Source organism: Haliaeetus albicilla, chromosome 11 (genome assembly GCF_947461875.1).
Source record: "Haliaeetus albicilla chromosome 11, bHalAlb1.1, whole genome shotgun sequence".
Taxonomy (NCBI): domain Eukaryota; kingdom Metazoa; phylum Chordata; class Aves; order Accipitriformes; family Accipitridae; genus Haliaeetus; species Haliaeetus albicilla.
In genome coordinates this window covers 8,325,203-8,339,772 of record NC_091493.1, presented here as the reverse complement: position 1 = coordinate 8,339,772, position 14,570 = coordinate 8,325,203, and the positions used below count along the sequence as shown (strand labels likewise).

The following is a 14,570-nucleotide window of genomic DNA, read 5'->3' as shown; positions in this document are numbered from 1 at the left end:
CCCCGGCTTTTACAAACCGTGTGAGCTTCCCCAGCAGATCTCTCTTTCCTGGATCCCTCCAGCTCTGAACTGGCACAGGCCCTGTGCTTGCCACTGAGTTGGGACCTCACTGGCCTCATTCTCCAGCTGTTCTTGGTGCCCAGGATGCATGCAGACTCTTCACCCCTTTCCCGCAGGAAAATACATTGATATAGATACAAAGACTAGAATTTGCTTCTGTAAGAGACACAATTATTTAAGTATGCAACTCTGTGTGGAGTGGCTCCTGATTGCTTGTTTATTTTCAATGACAAAAAAAGATTTAGAAATCTTGCCTAACTTTCATGACCCTGCTTTAAATTCTTGACTGTTGCTGAGCTTTCTGTGACCTTAAGTCAGAGCTGTTTGGCAGTCTTAGGATTCCCTCATGGCGGCTTAGTATCACTGATCACCTCTTTCCTTATGTAGTTAGCATCTTCTTTCTTAGCTGATCATAGCGCTGCTTCAGCCTTGAGAAAAGGAACACCCTCTCTGACCCCCATGCTACAAAGCATGCCCTATTCTCTTTTCTATCTTTGAATCTTTAAGTCTCTTTTACCTCTATATAACACTAATAACTCAATTTCTTTTTTGTTCTCCTTCTTAGGAAATGAAATTTCTTCATACCCATAGATATATTCTATCCACCCCTCAGCTCTCATTCCAAGCCCAAAGAAGATGGGCAAAAAAATTATTTTATCCAAGATGCAGAGAGATCAGATTCAGATCACAATCATTTTAACAGCTGGCATATTTTTGGACACGTGTTGGTGCCACTCCCTTTTCCCCTACGACAACAAGTACTAGTCAGAAACAGAGACAGTCATAAGAATACAGACTTAGACATCAAACAGGAATTCTCAGCTGTGTATAGACAAATTTTCAAATCATCCTCTCACCAATGTTTGTTTTGTACCTACATTCAGCAATGAAGTCCCTTGAAAGGATTTTAATTAATAGTTTTAAGTGCTGCTGTGAAATAAAGGAAAACACAGATGACAGGTCATGTCATTTTTGTAGTTCACATCTCAGATGGTGCCCTATAAACCTTTCTCAGCTGCTAAGCATTCTAATGTTTCATACGTCATAGCAGAGCTACAGTATGCATGAGCCAAGTCTGCTGTGGATGTACAATCCTCCACCTTTATCATCAAACCCTGCAACTTCCAATCATGAAGAGAGATACAGGGCCTCTAGAAACTTGCCCTTTTATTTTATTTTTTAAAATATAAACCAAATTCATCAGTGTCAGGCAACAACATTTATACCTGAAATAACTAAAATTATGTTAATAGTGTAAAATTCATCTAAATACATTTAATATATGCATCCAAAAATATTTGTTAGAGAAGTTAGATAATTTTTAATTTACCTATCTTTCCATGGTATACTTACAGGTTGTCCATGAATACTCTCAAAATATAGTAGACATTTCTGAAGACTGATTTTTTCCAAAGCCATTTGCTTTTTTGTCATATCCTATTTAAAAAAGTTATTTATAAGATTATGAATCAAGATTTCATGACAAGGGTACAGGTATGTATCTGTTTAATCATCTATTCTCCCCAGATAAACATTAATAATGAATTCTGTTTCTGTCCACACTGAGGTCAATGGGGACTTGGCATTAACCTAGCAAGAACAGAGTCCAAATTTACATGACTGAAGTTTTAAATGAATCAAAGTACATGCTACCTTCTCAAGGCCTAATGCCAAGTTGATGAAAGCTATGGAGATAGTTCTACTGATTGGAGTAGGCTTTAGGTCAGGCCTTTACCAGTGGAAAATACACTGTATTTACTTTGTCTGGCCAAAGTGGAGCCTTTGGGGCCTGAAGGTGTGCTCTTTCTTCTAGAGAAAGATGCATGACTGAAAATGTACTGGAAGGATGGAATTATTATTTTTCTTAACTGTCATTATATAAAGATCTAATACTTGATTGCCTTGATTTCTTTCAAAATTACTATTCTATGAAAGCAGTTTAACAAGCTTAAAGTCAGGAAGCAGTATTAGGCTATTGACAGAACACTGCATCCTTATCTGGAAAGTTTCCAAGGGTACAAACTATGGTCTTAGTCAAGAAGGCAAGAATCTTCATGTGTTGCTGGATCAGAGCCTGTATCTGAAAAATTTTTCTGGGAATACTGGTTGACAGAAAGTGTAAACAAGCAGAGGTTTTTGCTTTAAAATCACAGCCAAATTGCGTGCACATGAGGTATACGTCATTGGTTGGGTTTTGGGAAGGCAGGCTCACAAAAGATGACTGCAACATATGAGTAGAAGATGTTGGCACTGAAGTCCCACAGATACCAGTGCAGTACTTTCCTAGAACATTTTCCAATGTTTAGGTAACATTTATGAATAATTGTTGTAACTGAAAAACTAAAGAAGTATTTTTCTTATCCATCCTAGGGAGAAATCAATTAATGAGATCTGTATGTTATTAACTTCTATTTGCCAGATCAGTTCATAAATCATATATAGTGTTCCCCATTATATATTAAGTATGATTTAGTTGTAACAAATGAGAACAACAACCATTGTAGACAAAATGCTCAGAAACTTGCAAAAATGCAGAGACGACATTCCTCAACTTTTTAAATTATTCATCAAGAGAGAGAAATAGATTTGCCTTGGCTGGTAAGGGATGAAGAACAGAAAGCTTCAGCTATGCAAACACAACTCATTTATGGAGTGGAATGATAGATTCACAATGAAATCCCTAAATATTCAATCATTGTGATACTCTGGTGAACACCCCATCAATGCTGAGCATACTAGAAAAAGGTGCTGTCTCTAAAATTAAATGGAAGAATAATCTGATCAGGCAGCAGGAAATTATGGCTGGACGGTATGCATCTGTAGAACCACTATGGGGAAGCTGCAGAAAGTGCAGCCCTTTAGTTACAATGGGAACGGAGGTGGGCTTTCTTCCTCAGTCACGAGGTTCTTGCTCAGCTGGGCTTAACACCTAACACTAGCAGTTTATTTCTATTCAAAAATCACAATATGAATCACTGGTACCAGAAAGAATAACGCTGATTTTTCAACAATGCAGTTTGTCAGTGTTGGTGATATAGCAGTATTTGTATAGGTGTCTGATGCAGGGAGCACACCATTTAACTGGTATTTCCCTCCTCCTCCTCTCCCATTCCCTCTCTTCCCAAGAAGATCTGCTCCTGACACTTGCATATTTTCATCTGGGTTGGAACAGCAAGGAGCACATGCAGCTCCTTTTTCCACAGTCTCTGCCAGATCACGACAGATCTGTATGAATTAGGGCCCAGCGTTTGGCGGTTTGGAGAAGAGCTCATCCACCACAATGAAGTAATGTGAAGAACAACGGAGTTTGGTGAGGTGGGGGCAGGCGGGGTGCCTTTCTGCAGAAAGTTGATGACTAGGTTATTTTATTGACAACTTGGAGAAGTATTTTTAATAATTAGCCTCTACTTTTTAAAAATACATCAAGCCCTGAAGAAGTAATGCTCTTCTAATATCAAAGGACTGCCTTGCTGTTAACTTCAGCAGGAGCAAAACCTTTGTTGTTTGCTGCCCAAATGCAAAAACAGTGCAGAACCACTAATCACATTTTGCCTTAAAGGTCTGCGTAAGTTAGTCACTCCAAAATTATCTGTCATTCACGTTAAGAGAAGAGCTACTAACTAGAATGCAGGAGTATGATAAAGTAGCTAATTTGCTTATTTATTGCTAGTTCTGCAATTAATACGAGGTTAATTCTTTCAAAAACTATTAAGCCTAGAGCAGCTGAATGGTTAGGAGGAAACGGGGAGTGATGATTAATATTGATTTTACACATGAGAAACAATCTCAAGAGGGTTTAGCATTTGGGCCTATTTCATTAGCTCATTTTATTAGCAATCTCAAGACGGGTTTGTATTCAGCTAAGTTTGAAATGGCTGATAATTTCAAAATCAGAGAAGGCAGGTGGAATCACAAAATGCAGAATTGTCTGAGACATCTTAGGACTGTAGGCTGCCTACAGCAGCATGAAATTCAGTGCTAATTAAATGAAAACTCTGCTTCATAGCCAGAGAAAAGATGAACTGAAGTGGGTCAATAATGAGAAGACAGATACACAAAGGCAACCAGTCTGAGAAAAGCCTTGGGGGACAGACTGCAAATGTTCAAACTAAACATAAGGAAAAAGTTGTTTGTTGCATGTGAAGAAAGAAAAAAGGAGACTATGTGTGAAGCTAAGGTAGCGGTTTGGTTTTTATAACTTGGAACAAAGGCACACAAAATATTGTATACAGCTGTCTTCCTCACTAGTTGGTTCCCTGGGTGCTCATGCCTTTTAAGGTCGCTGTTGTTTTTCCAGACAGAAGATACAAACTCTGAGGACAGACAGTGTGACAGCGAGGACTGGGCCTGGCTGAGGCCTTTCGCTCTCAGAGGCAGCACTTTTGTTTCCAGGCAGGCCCGAGTCCAGGTTCCCAGGGCCTACTAAGTCTGCCACTTGGCAATGTGTGGTGGCTCATTACAAAGCAGCATTTAACACAAAAATAGGAAGAAAAACTTTGAAGGCAGTCAACAAGTGACAAGACACATCCATAGAACGATGCCAGTTTACTTCAGCTGAGGGTCAGGCCAAGTCTGAGTGTAGCCCCCCTGTGAAAGGCCGCGCTGGCTGGTGAACCACAGCCGAGCACCGCAGGGCTGCTGCTCCTCCTCGCTGTGGCTGGGGCGGCTATTACATCCCCAGCCACCGAGTTCGGATTGGCTTAGAAGTCAGGAGTTGGGTTTTGGGGATTTGGTGGGGTTTTGAGTAATACGATTCAAATTATGTCTATTGGCCTTTTTTGGCTCCTGAACTCCTACATTCACAGTCTTAATGTTTTTTTGGGGGGGTGGGGGGGTGGGGGGGGGTGGTGTTTTTTTTTCCTGAAGCCTTGGACCTAAAAATTAGGTAAACTGTTAAATAAGTCACCATCTCCCAGCACAAGGAGCTAGTGACACAAATAGTAACAGGTGGCCATCCCTTTTTGGGTTACTGAATCATTCACAGGCCAATCCCAATTTTCTCTGCATCTTCTCATTCAATAACTTTACTCACAGGCTTTTTTGTGGGAGGGTTGTTGTGTTCAGAAAACCACATTCTGCTATTTCATATTCAGATCTTGTGGTTTGTCCTCTTTAGAGACACTGGGTGGTACAGGATTTTACTCTGCACCTCTGTTAAGGACACGCATTCTCTCATTTGTATTTCAGCAGGGCATTAGAGGCTTTCCACTGTTGAACTTCAGTGAGTTCAACAGGCTTTTATGGAAACACTATCCTTGCCCAAAATAACAAAATCTTGAAAAAAGAAACATTTAGCTGCTATTAGTTTACTATTAATCTAGCTCAGATTCTGATACAGGATCTAAATGTTATATATGAAATACAATGTTGCAGATAAAAATTATCTACAGTAACACCAAAGTTGCACATAGCTAAAATGAAGCCTTTGATCTTTGTTATAACCAGCAGACAACCTTATTCTGCCCCAAAAGTCCAGAATGACTCATAATCAAAACCGATCACTTTTAATGTTATACTTAAGGACCTACTAAAATATATTGTTTTGAAATAGATCAATTTGACTTCATAGTATTCCTTTTTTAGCCTCAGTTCCATAGCGGTTTTGTGTAACTATTATCAAACACCTTTGCTAACAGACAGAGTTCTCTCAACACAAGTTCTCTCTACAAGAATACAAGAAGAAAATAAATAAGATCTTTAAAAAAAAATTAAGTTTGTGCAAACATTTAATTTACATTACAGAATTCTCTGCAATAATATTTCAAGCCAGCACTGCCATTGCACACATTTAGGAGGTTCTCTCTTGGGAAATCAGAAGTCCAATTAATTGAAAAATGAGTGGGACAGAGACCCGCACCCAACTTACTCTTATAAAGAGTTTTTCTCGACAGAATTTCCTCATTGACATCTGTTTTGGTGTTGTCTGATCTCACTGCTTGCATAATAAAAAAAAAATTAACAACTGAAAATATTATCATACAGTCTGCACTGTTGGGATTTTTAGGACTATATACAAAACAGCATGGTTTTGTTGTCATCTTTTGTTTTCTTACAAAGGAGTTCTGGTTATGAAACGCTGTTTCCATTTCAGCTTTTAAAAAAAGTAGTTTATAAAAAGAAACAATTAAAAAATCAGTCATGTATGCAGAGCTCAAGATCTCAGAAGCACAGCATCATTATGCACAGTTCTAGTTTTTATATGGTAACTAGTTGTTTAAGAATGAAGAACACAAGAAAACCAAACCAAAACAAAAATTATCTCTGCCGGGTCCTTTCTGCTACTGAAATCCACGCAGAATAATTTCTTAAGTCTCGCATAGTTTAGCATTTAGTTCTTCTTCACTCTTCCTTGTCCCATTCACCCCCTCCCCTTTTTCGTTCATCAGCCAGAGTCTAAATGTTACAGTCAACATTTAGATTTTAGATACCTTTGAGGACAGAATTTATTGTCTTGCTTGGCTGTATAGCATCAGGAATAGCAACATCATTTCACAGCAAAAATAGCTCCCCCCCCCCCAAGTGTTTTGTGGACAATATGTATTGCAGAACAGCAGCTTTAGACCCTATAATGTGCCAGTAGCATGAAGGTACAGCAGAATTTAAAAATATGTACTAGTTTAAAAAAAAAAAAAAAAAATTGCCCAGCCAAGCAAGCATGTTTCATGGAATATTGCTTCTATGTTTACAAGAGTAACTGAGAACATGGAAGAGCAGAAGCAGTATCAGCACAAGTAAACGTACAAGATCAGAAGGGCAAAGCAGTCTGGATGGTTGTGCTATCCACATGATCTTAGTGCAGTGCTATCTACTGGGCAGAGGCTTTCAGCATTTCTCAGGTGAGAGGGGACCTTTATTGTCAAAATAACTTCGGGAACATTTTTAGTCACACAGTTTCTGTGGACTCAAGATAGGATTGCCTTTGCTGTCACCATCTTCAATACATGAATATGCACTTCCCGCGCGCACAACCTCAAGTAGGCAGGTTTCAGCAGTGCCTGGCAAACAGTTTTATACACACATCTCTGAGTAAAAAGCACTTAGCACTATTTGAAAAAACCTTTTGCACCTCTTTTTCTGTACAACTCTTCACAGAAAAGTCACTTCAGAAAACTGCACTAAACCTCCCATCTTGTTAGAGAGAAAATGCACTGCAGTGCCAGAAGACAGAGGATGCACACGCACCAGCATACCCTGAGCCAGTTACACACTAATTAATATCTGCCTCAGATAATAAAGTTCTGAAAGAAACAGCCATACTTGTTAAATACCTTAATAGTCTCAGGAAGGTTAAAGTGCTGTCTTTTCTCCTTTAATCGTCTCAATACACTATCCATGGTTTCTTCTACTGAGGGAGCTGGTTCCATGCTTGTGGCCTCCTGTGTCCCAGCCTCTTTAGAGGTCCCAGTGTTTTCGCAATGATCATTTCTTTGGGGTGCTCTAGAGGTACAGTTTTGCTCTTCCGACATTCTGAGTTTCAGCTCTGAAAGGCAAATTACTTGGCAAGTACATAGATGAGAAATGCTTGCAAAGGAGTTTCCTCTGACACTACAAGAAAAAAAATCCCTACTTCTTGCTTACAGTTATTATCATACCACAGTTGTGTAGGAAAGTAACTCCGCTTCAGGTCAACATGTCACATCTTTTACCTGGTTAAAGGGTTATCTAATGGTGAATGGATGAGATGTGTCCACGCCAATGAAACTTATAGCACATATGTACTTCTCTTTTTCCTCCAAGCCTATCTTTGACATAAAAGGTGAGGACTGAAGAGGCACTGGGTTAAAGAGTGGGGTCTGGGTAGGAGTCAGTGCAGAATTTCGGTGGGAATGAGGTTAGGAAAGGGGTTTAAAAGGACAAACAGCACTTCAGAATATTTGTGGGAGGTTTGGCAGGGGGGAGGGATATGGAAGCAGAGCTTGCTCTCTCCCCCTTCTCCTCAATAAACCCATGCACTCTCAATTGATTTGATGTCTGGTGTAAGTAAGAACATGTCCAAGCCTGCTGTGGGGATTGTTTTCTAAGGATGCAGCCCTTCACAGATGCCTTCCTGGACAAGAGGCGGTGTCTCTGCAGCCCCCTGCCCCACTCTCATCCCAGCTGTGCTTGCCTGCCCTCCTGTGCTGCTGCGCAAGTGAGGAGGAGAGTGAAGGCCCTCTCCTGAGAAGGGCTGGGGAGGCTAAGCTGTGCTACAGAGCCCGGTGTGCCAGCTGCCAGGCTGCTGAAGCCAGGTACTCCAAGTCCGCATAACCAACCCCACTCTTCTTTAGTGCAATTTAAACCATAACCCTCCCTTCCAGAAGCTGCATTGCCATCCCAGCCAGGCTGCTGAGCTGGTCCTCGCAAGGAGAATCAGCCACTTTGCTTAAATGACTTCCCTTGGCAGAAAAGCACCTGAGCTACCCAGCAGAAGTCATACAGGTTACAGTGTGTCCTAGCTTCCCAGTCAGCAACCTGCCTGGATGCAATAAAGTGTGTAAGTATGTTAGCTTGACACCAAGCCAAAGACCCTGGAGCTCCACGGACCTGCACAGAGCAACAAGGAAATTGAATTGGGGTCTGAATTAGCTCCCTTAAAACCAGGCTTTGTTCCTAGCATATGCCTGGCTGGTGAAGGCCCTTGGCCAAAGCAGGAAATTGATGGCTCCAAATGTGTTAAATTTATTGAAATCCATGCAGAAACAGTAACATAATTTTTTTAGCTGTGACAGTCTGAGGATACAGGACAGGTTTGCAGGGAAACCCAGTAACTTTCAGTTAACACATAGAGCTAGGAAGGATGGACAAGCCTTATGAACTTGAAGAAGGACGTACAAGCACATGAGCATTTTTCCATTTCAGTTGCACCTGTCTGGTGAACCTCATGAATCAGTTAAAAGCAGTGTCATTACTCAGTATAGTAAAATCAAGGGTGTTCACGGGGTCGAGGCATTTTGGGTGTGAAGGTGAGGCTGATCTATGAAAGCTAGACACCCTGGCTAGCTGAAGCAATGGTTGAGCCAGAGCAATAATTTTCAGAAAGTTATCTGCGTAGTTTGACCATTTCCTCTCATTTGTCCTTCCTGGATTTGTAACACAACGTTCAAGGGAAAAAAAATAGTAATAATCTAGTAATCATGCAGCGTAGTATTTAGAGAACTTTCCAGACTAAATTTACTGAAAGATGAATTTGTAATTCTTGATTTACCACAGTCTCACCCTTTATATCCACATTCTTAACTATATCCAAAACAGAGAGGAAAGATAATACTACAATTTAATTAGTAGTGAGAATCCATTTATAATGGGGGAAAAAATGGTTTAGATAAATTATAAATAGCCTTTAAAAAAGAAATCAATCAGTCTTGGCTATATTTTCCCTGAGGGTAAGCATGTGATACACATACAGACATTAATGGAGTGGTATGCAGACAGTCAAGGGCAAAACTTGACCCTCAAGACCAAATCTAATATCAGGGAAAGATCTGTTTTTATGATCAAAAAAATAAAAGCTTTAGAGTTGTGTAACCTCAGTCCTAAAGAAACATTTTTCACCTACATTTGTACTATTACAAGGACACTTCTAATTTTGTAGTTCTCTATTTCAGACACTCATAAAAATATTCAGAATAACATTGCCTTTTGCATGAATGTTTATAGTGATGAGGGAGACATGATGTCTTTTCCCCCTTCTCCTTTTTAGCCTTGTTATGAGGGTTGAACTGGCTTACTTTAATCCCTGCTTTCAGGAATCAAAGCAAGTCATATCACCTAATGTCTTGTCATTGCGAGACTTATTGTCATGCACTGGGAAAAATAAGCAGAGTGCTGAGGTTAGAAAACTAACTGCAAAATATTTCAGGTACACTCTTACTTCCAAAAGCTTCAGCAATAAAGTGAAACGACATGCTATTATGTACCTTTGAGCTGCTTACGACCTTTGGCCAAATCATTCATCCATTTCAGAACTTCAGGATTGGAAGTCTTGTCACCATGTGAAGGCTGAGTGTAAAGAAAAAAGGAAGAATAAAACAGAAGGAATTGATGGTTATGCAATCAAACAGATAAAAACCTATCCACACACAGTGTGCTAAAAAATGTCTGTAGTTCCAACTGCACTATATCATAGTGTCATGCAGAGCATTTGGCTTAATCATGGTACTAATTTATCATGACTTATCTCTCCCCATTGTGCCACAGTGCTACACAGATCTGAGTATTTTGGCTCTGATCCTAAAAAAACCATCCAAGTCCCTGACTAATTGGGTAAGTAATCTCAGTGACTTCAAAAGGACTGATCAAATACCTAATGTTAGTCAAGTTTCTAAGTGATTTCCAGGGTGGTAACTGAAGCACTCTGTCCCTTGCAGAGATAAGCCCTTACTGCTTTAAGACAGGGATTCTCTTGGAAAACAGCACTTAAAAAATTTCAACTGAACTGCTTAATTAATCAAATGAAAAAATCCTGTGCAACAGAGTGATTTCAAAAGCCACAAACAACAAAATCTTTGCATATCAGTTATTTTTTTGCAATTATAAATTGCCTCAAAATTAAAATCAATTTACACTGGATCTTCAAAACTCAGGTATTTAAAATGGCAAAACAGTTTTGCAAAATTAAGCCTCTGAAATAATTTCTTTTCTGGTCACAGCATGATGACTGTTTAGGTATGATATTTTACTCCTAAGGGTATATGATGACTGTAGAGCAGTACGATTCACAAATGTACATTTCAGTTTGGAGTCATTGATGAGATTATAAGGTAATATACAATTTACTTCATTTTCATTTTAATGTAGTCATAAAATATCACAAATTTCCCTGTTTCATATTGTACACATCCTTAACATTGCAGATGTTTTGATATGCTTATCCCACACGATTCATATAACACAAACTAGCTCAATATGAGCAATGATCTTGCATATACTGCACAGAGCACACTGTTGACCTCAAACACCCCCCCCACCAGAAACACATCACAATTTTTATTTCTGTAATTTCTGCCATCAGCTTCTATTGAGCCCTATGCTTTGGAGGTTTACAGGAGTCTGCCTGAATGAAGGAATCTGCACAGTAGAGCAACAATTTTCAAGCAAATGACTTCTGCAAAGTAAGTAAGTAGCTTTTCATCTTTTGAAGCATTTTAGTTCACAAGCCTGTCAGCTATGTTTCACCGATTCACACTTCTCACATACCTAGAAGATGGATATTTTGCAACAAAGGTAATCCAAAGAAAATGTAAATTAGAGTCTCAGAACTATTGCATACACTGAAAGATGATAAAAAGATTGCTGAAGAAAGATAAAAATGCCTCTTTGATTATTTTCCTATCTCATTTTACCAAAAATACCCTTTCTCCTATTGTTTTGCCTAAGTTTAAATACACCGGGATTCTTGCCTACCTCTTGTAGTATTTCCCTTTGTCTTTTCAATTATTAACTTACCAGGTATTTTTTTTCTTGCTCAAACTTTTCTTCATACTTTCTAATTTTCCTCTTGAGACTCTGAAGATGCTTGGTAAGTTGTGCTACTGTTTGTGGTTCTTTGCACTCTTCACAGTTACATCTAGAAGAACTTCTTGGCCTGCAAAAGCATAGTAGCTGGATCAAATAACTGTCTATATAATGGACCGTGCCTTATTTCAGGCACACTTGACACTTTCCTAGCACTTCAGAATTTGCAGCTAGGTTCCTTTACAGGACAGACAGTTTAGTTTTACAAAGTAAGCATAAAATAATTGCTTTTTGCTTGAAGGTACCCCTAGGCTACTGTCTTTCACTCTCTCTCTTTTTTTTAATTACTTGTGGTATTTCTGAATATTTTTCAGAAGTTTTATCTGGTAGGTCACAACCTGATCCAGTATTTACATTTAACACCCACATCTTACTTCACAAATCTTCCAAATGTAAAGGGAGACTGTAACAACATGATTTGTAAAAGTAAGCTCGGGGAGTTTTTTATTACCTTGAATAAACATTATCATTTTGAAGGCAATTTAGTTTCTGATTTTTTACAATTGCAAATCAATAGATCTGATTATTATTTATATGCAGCTGACAGCTATGTATACAAGCTCTTAAGAAAGTTTGGTTTCTGTCTGAAACCCACAGCTTGGTTTCTGGGGATCACATATATGGTCTGTTCATATGTTCTATGACACTCTTGTATTCATGAATGACTCAAGCTATAGTTCTATTGCAGCTGAAATTTTTAGTATTATACCTTGATAGCACTCCCTATGTTATATTCAGTCATCAGACTAATTACTAACTAACACTTAAAACTGTCCTTACAATATTGTACTGTGTTATGACTGAAAAAACGCTAGATCCTATTTCTGGTATTGCAAACTAACCATGTCAAAATAAGCTACAATATGAAAATTTCTTGTTTATGACATAATAGTAACTGAAAAAAACCACGAAGAATCTAAGACTGTGGATTGTACAAAAATTATTTAAAATATGTAAGAATTAAAATATATTTTCTTACATCATGAAAGGTTGAGCACTTGGTGGAGAAGGGGCAGACTCTGTGTCTAGATTAAATCTCTGGCTTTGGCTAAAGATAGAGCAGCGTGGTGACAAACGAGGATTGTCTCCATCTGTAATGTGATACAGGAGTCGACTGGTCCCTAGGGAGTGATGTTCTTGTGGGCTGCTGTCCATGTCATTCTGCCAGCCTCTGTGGGCTGGCACAGGCTCTAGAAAGAAAGCATAAACCAATATGGACCGAGGGTCACTCACAAGATATTTAGCTACCTAGATAAATACAAATCTATACTTACAGAAGTATTCAAAGCATAAGTATTCAAAGTAAACAGCAAATAGTTCAGCAAAGTATCACATGCAGGATGAACATAATACTGAGGATGAGAAAATAGAAAGGACAGTTCCCGGCTTAACATAAAGCATTTCTGAGTTCCACAGGAGAAGGTGGATGGGTGTGTTTGTAAACTACGAAGTCTAATATAAAGATGGAGAGTTTCCCAGAATAGTGGCATTAATTATATTTTCATAGATCTGTTTGCTTTCGAAAGCCACATTCCTGAAGACAACAATGAATGTACAAAACAAGTTTAATTTTATGATTTAGCGTTTAGTCCTTTGGTCAAGAGAAAGGCAGATCAAAAATATAATACGTCCTGATGCTAAGAACCTCCAGTGTTGCTTGCAGTATGCTGCGGAGTTTCATTGAGGTTTGAAGTTACATACCCATGGGTCTAAAGAACACAAGATATGAAAATAGCAACAACTAAAAACCTTCAGGTAGTTATTCAAGGTAGTGTGCAGTGACTGCTTGGAGGAGTCATGCTTATGATACTATGTTAATATTGTCTTGGACTATAAATGGAAACCTCACCTCAGGTGCCTCAACAGGTAAAATTTGTTTTATAGAGGTGGTCAAGCTAGAAGAATAATTTATTCTGGACTGACAAAGTAGGAATTGGTGAACCTCATCACACTGATTCTGTTTATGGGTAACATGGTAAACAATGGGCACATTATGGACCCTGCCTCCAGGGAATACCAAGAGCTCATCTTCCCTTTGCTATATCTGGGTACATTAATGGGAAGAACCATTGAATCTTTTTTCCTCACCCTCAGTGGGTAAATTGCGTGAGGATGATCTAGCCTAGTCAATATTTTTGCTATCAGATGATTGGTCTTTAAAGTAGATTATACTTTTAGGGAGAAACTCCATGCTTTCATAAAAGCTCTCCCCCAAAAGACAGTTAATATAAGTTAAAGCAAAGGATGTGCTCTGTCTCAGATTCCCCTACATCATTTTCCATAGTACATAATATTTTACACCAGCTACATTATTTTTTCCTCTAAAACCATGTATATATACAGCCTTTGAATTCATATCTATTATTTTGTATTTCCAGGCAGCATGCATGTTATTTCTAATCAGTATTATATCTGTAATATAGCATGCATTCTAATACATTTCACAGAATCTTTTTTTCAATGAATGTCTAAAACTACACAGAAGAACAACTGTACATGGATTTACTCACAGAAGAGCAGGCAGGTTTAGAAAAGTTCTTTCACCTTCACTTTCTTTCCTTTTTCTCCTTTGTACATGGGACATGACATTTCCATGGTGAGTGGGTATTTCTTTCAGGATTTTAATGGGACCTTTGCAGTACATTTTATTTGACCTCTGCCTGACAGACACTGAACCTACAAATCCCTATCACTGCACTGGGACAGTGGGGACAAACCAGCTCTACATGGCACCCTTCATAGAAAGAAACTATTGATTTAAAAAATAATATTTACAAGGGTCTAAAATATCATTTTATCAGGCACTATCCAACTGTTTTTGCTTTACAGACAACAAAAAATCCAATCGTATATTGTATAATCACAGTTTAGTCTTTCATGCAAAAGTTACACAACTTTTGTATCTCTAAGTACATCTACTGTAACAGCACCATCAATTATAATTATGTTAAGCATTTTGACAATGACACAATGTAGCTGATTATTAATTCTAACCTGGCATCTTTTCTCTAAGTACT

The 14,570-nt window shown here is 38.6% G+C and overlaps 1 protein-coding gene across 7 annotated transcripts in view; it reads right to left on the bottom strand.

The window, feature by feature from the left end:
- FAM13C (family with sequence similarity 13 member C) overlaps window positions 1-14,570 on the bottom strand; it is a 132,633-nt gene that overhangs the window by 8,437 nt on the left and 109,626 nt on the right. For 5 of the 7 annotated variants that reach the window (XM_069796037.1, XM_069796036.1, XM_069796043.1 and 2 more), the window contains 5 exons: window positions 12,533-12,743; window positions 11,485-11,623; window positions 9,957-10,038; window positions 7,329-7,540; window positions 1,414-1,497 (listed from right to left, as the gene is read on the bottom strand). In XM_069796037.1, coding sequence (XP_069652138.1) covers window positions 1,414-1,497; window positions 7,329-7,540; window positions 9,957-10,038; window positions 11,485-11,623; window positions 12,533-12,743 — 728 coding nt within the window. The remainder of the gene's footprint in view (window positions 1-1,413; window positions 1,498-7,328; window positions 7,541-9,956; window positions 10,039-11,484; window positions 11,624-12,532; window positions 12,744-14,570) is intronic. The other 2 variants (XM_069796042.1, XM_069796041.1) reach the window with 1 other exon arrangement.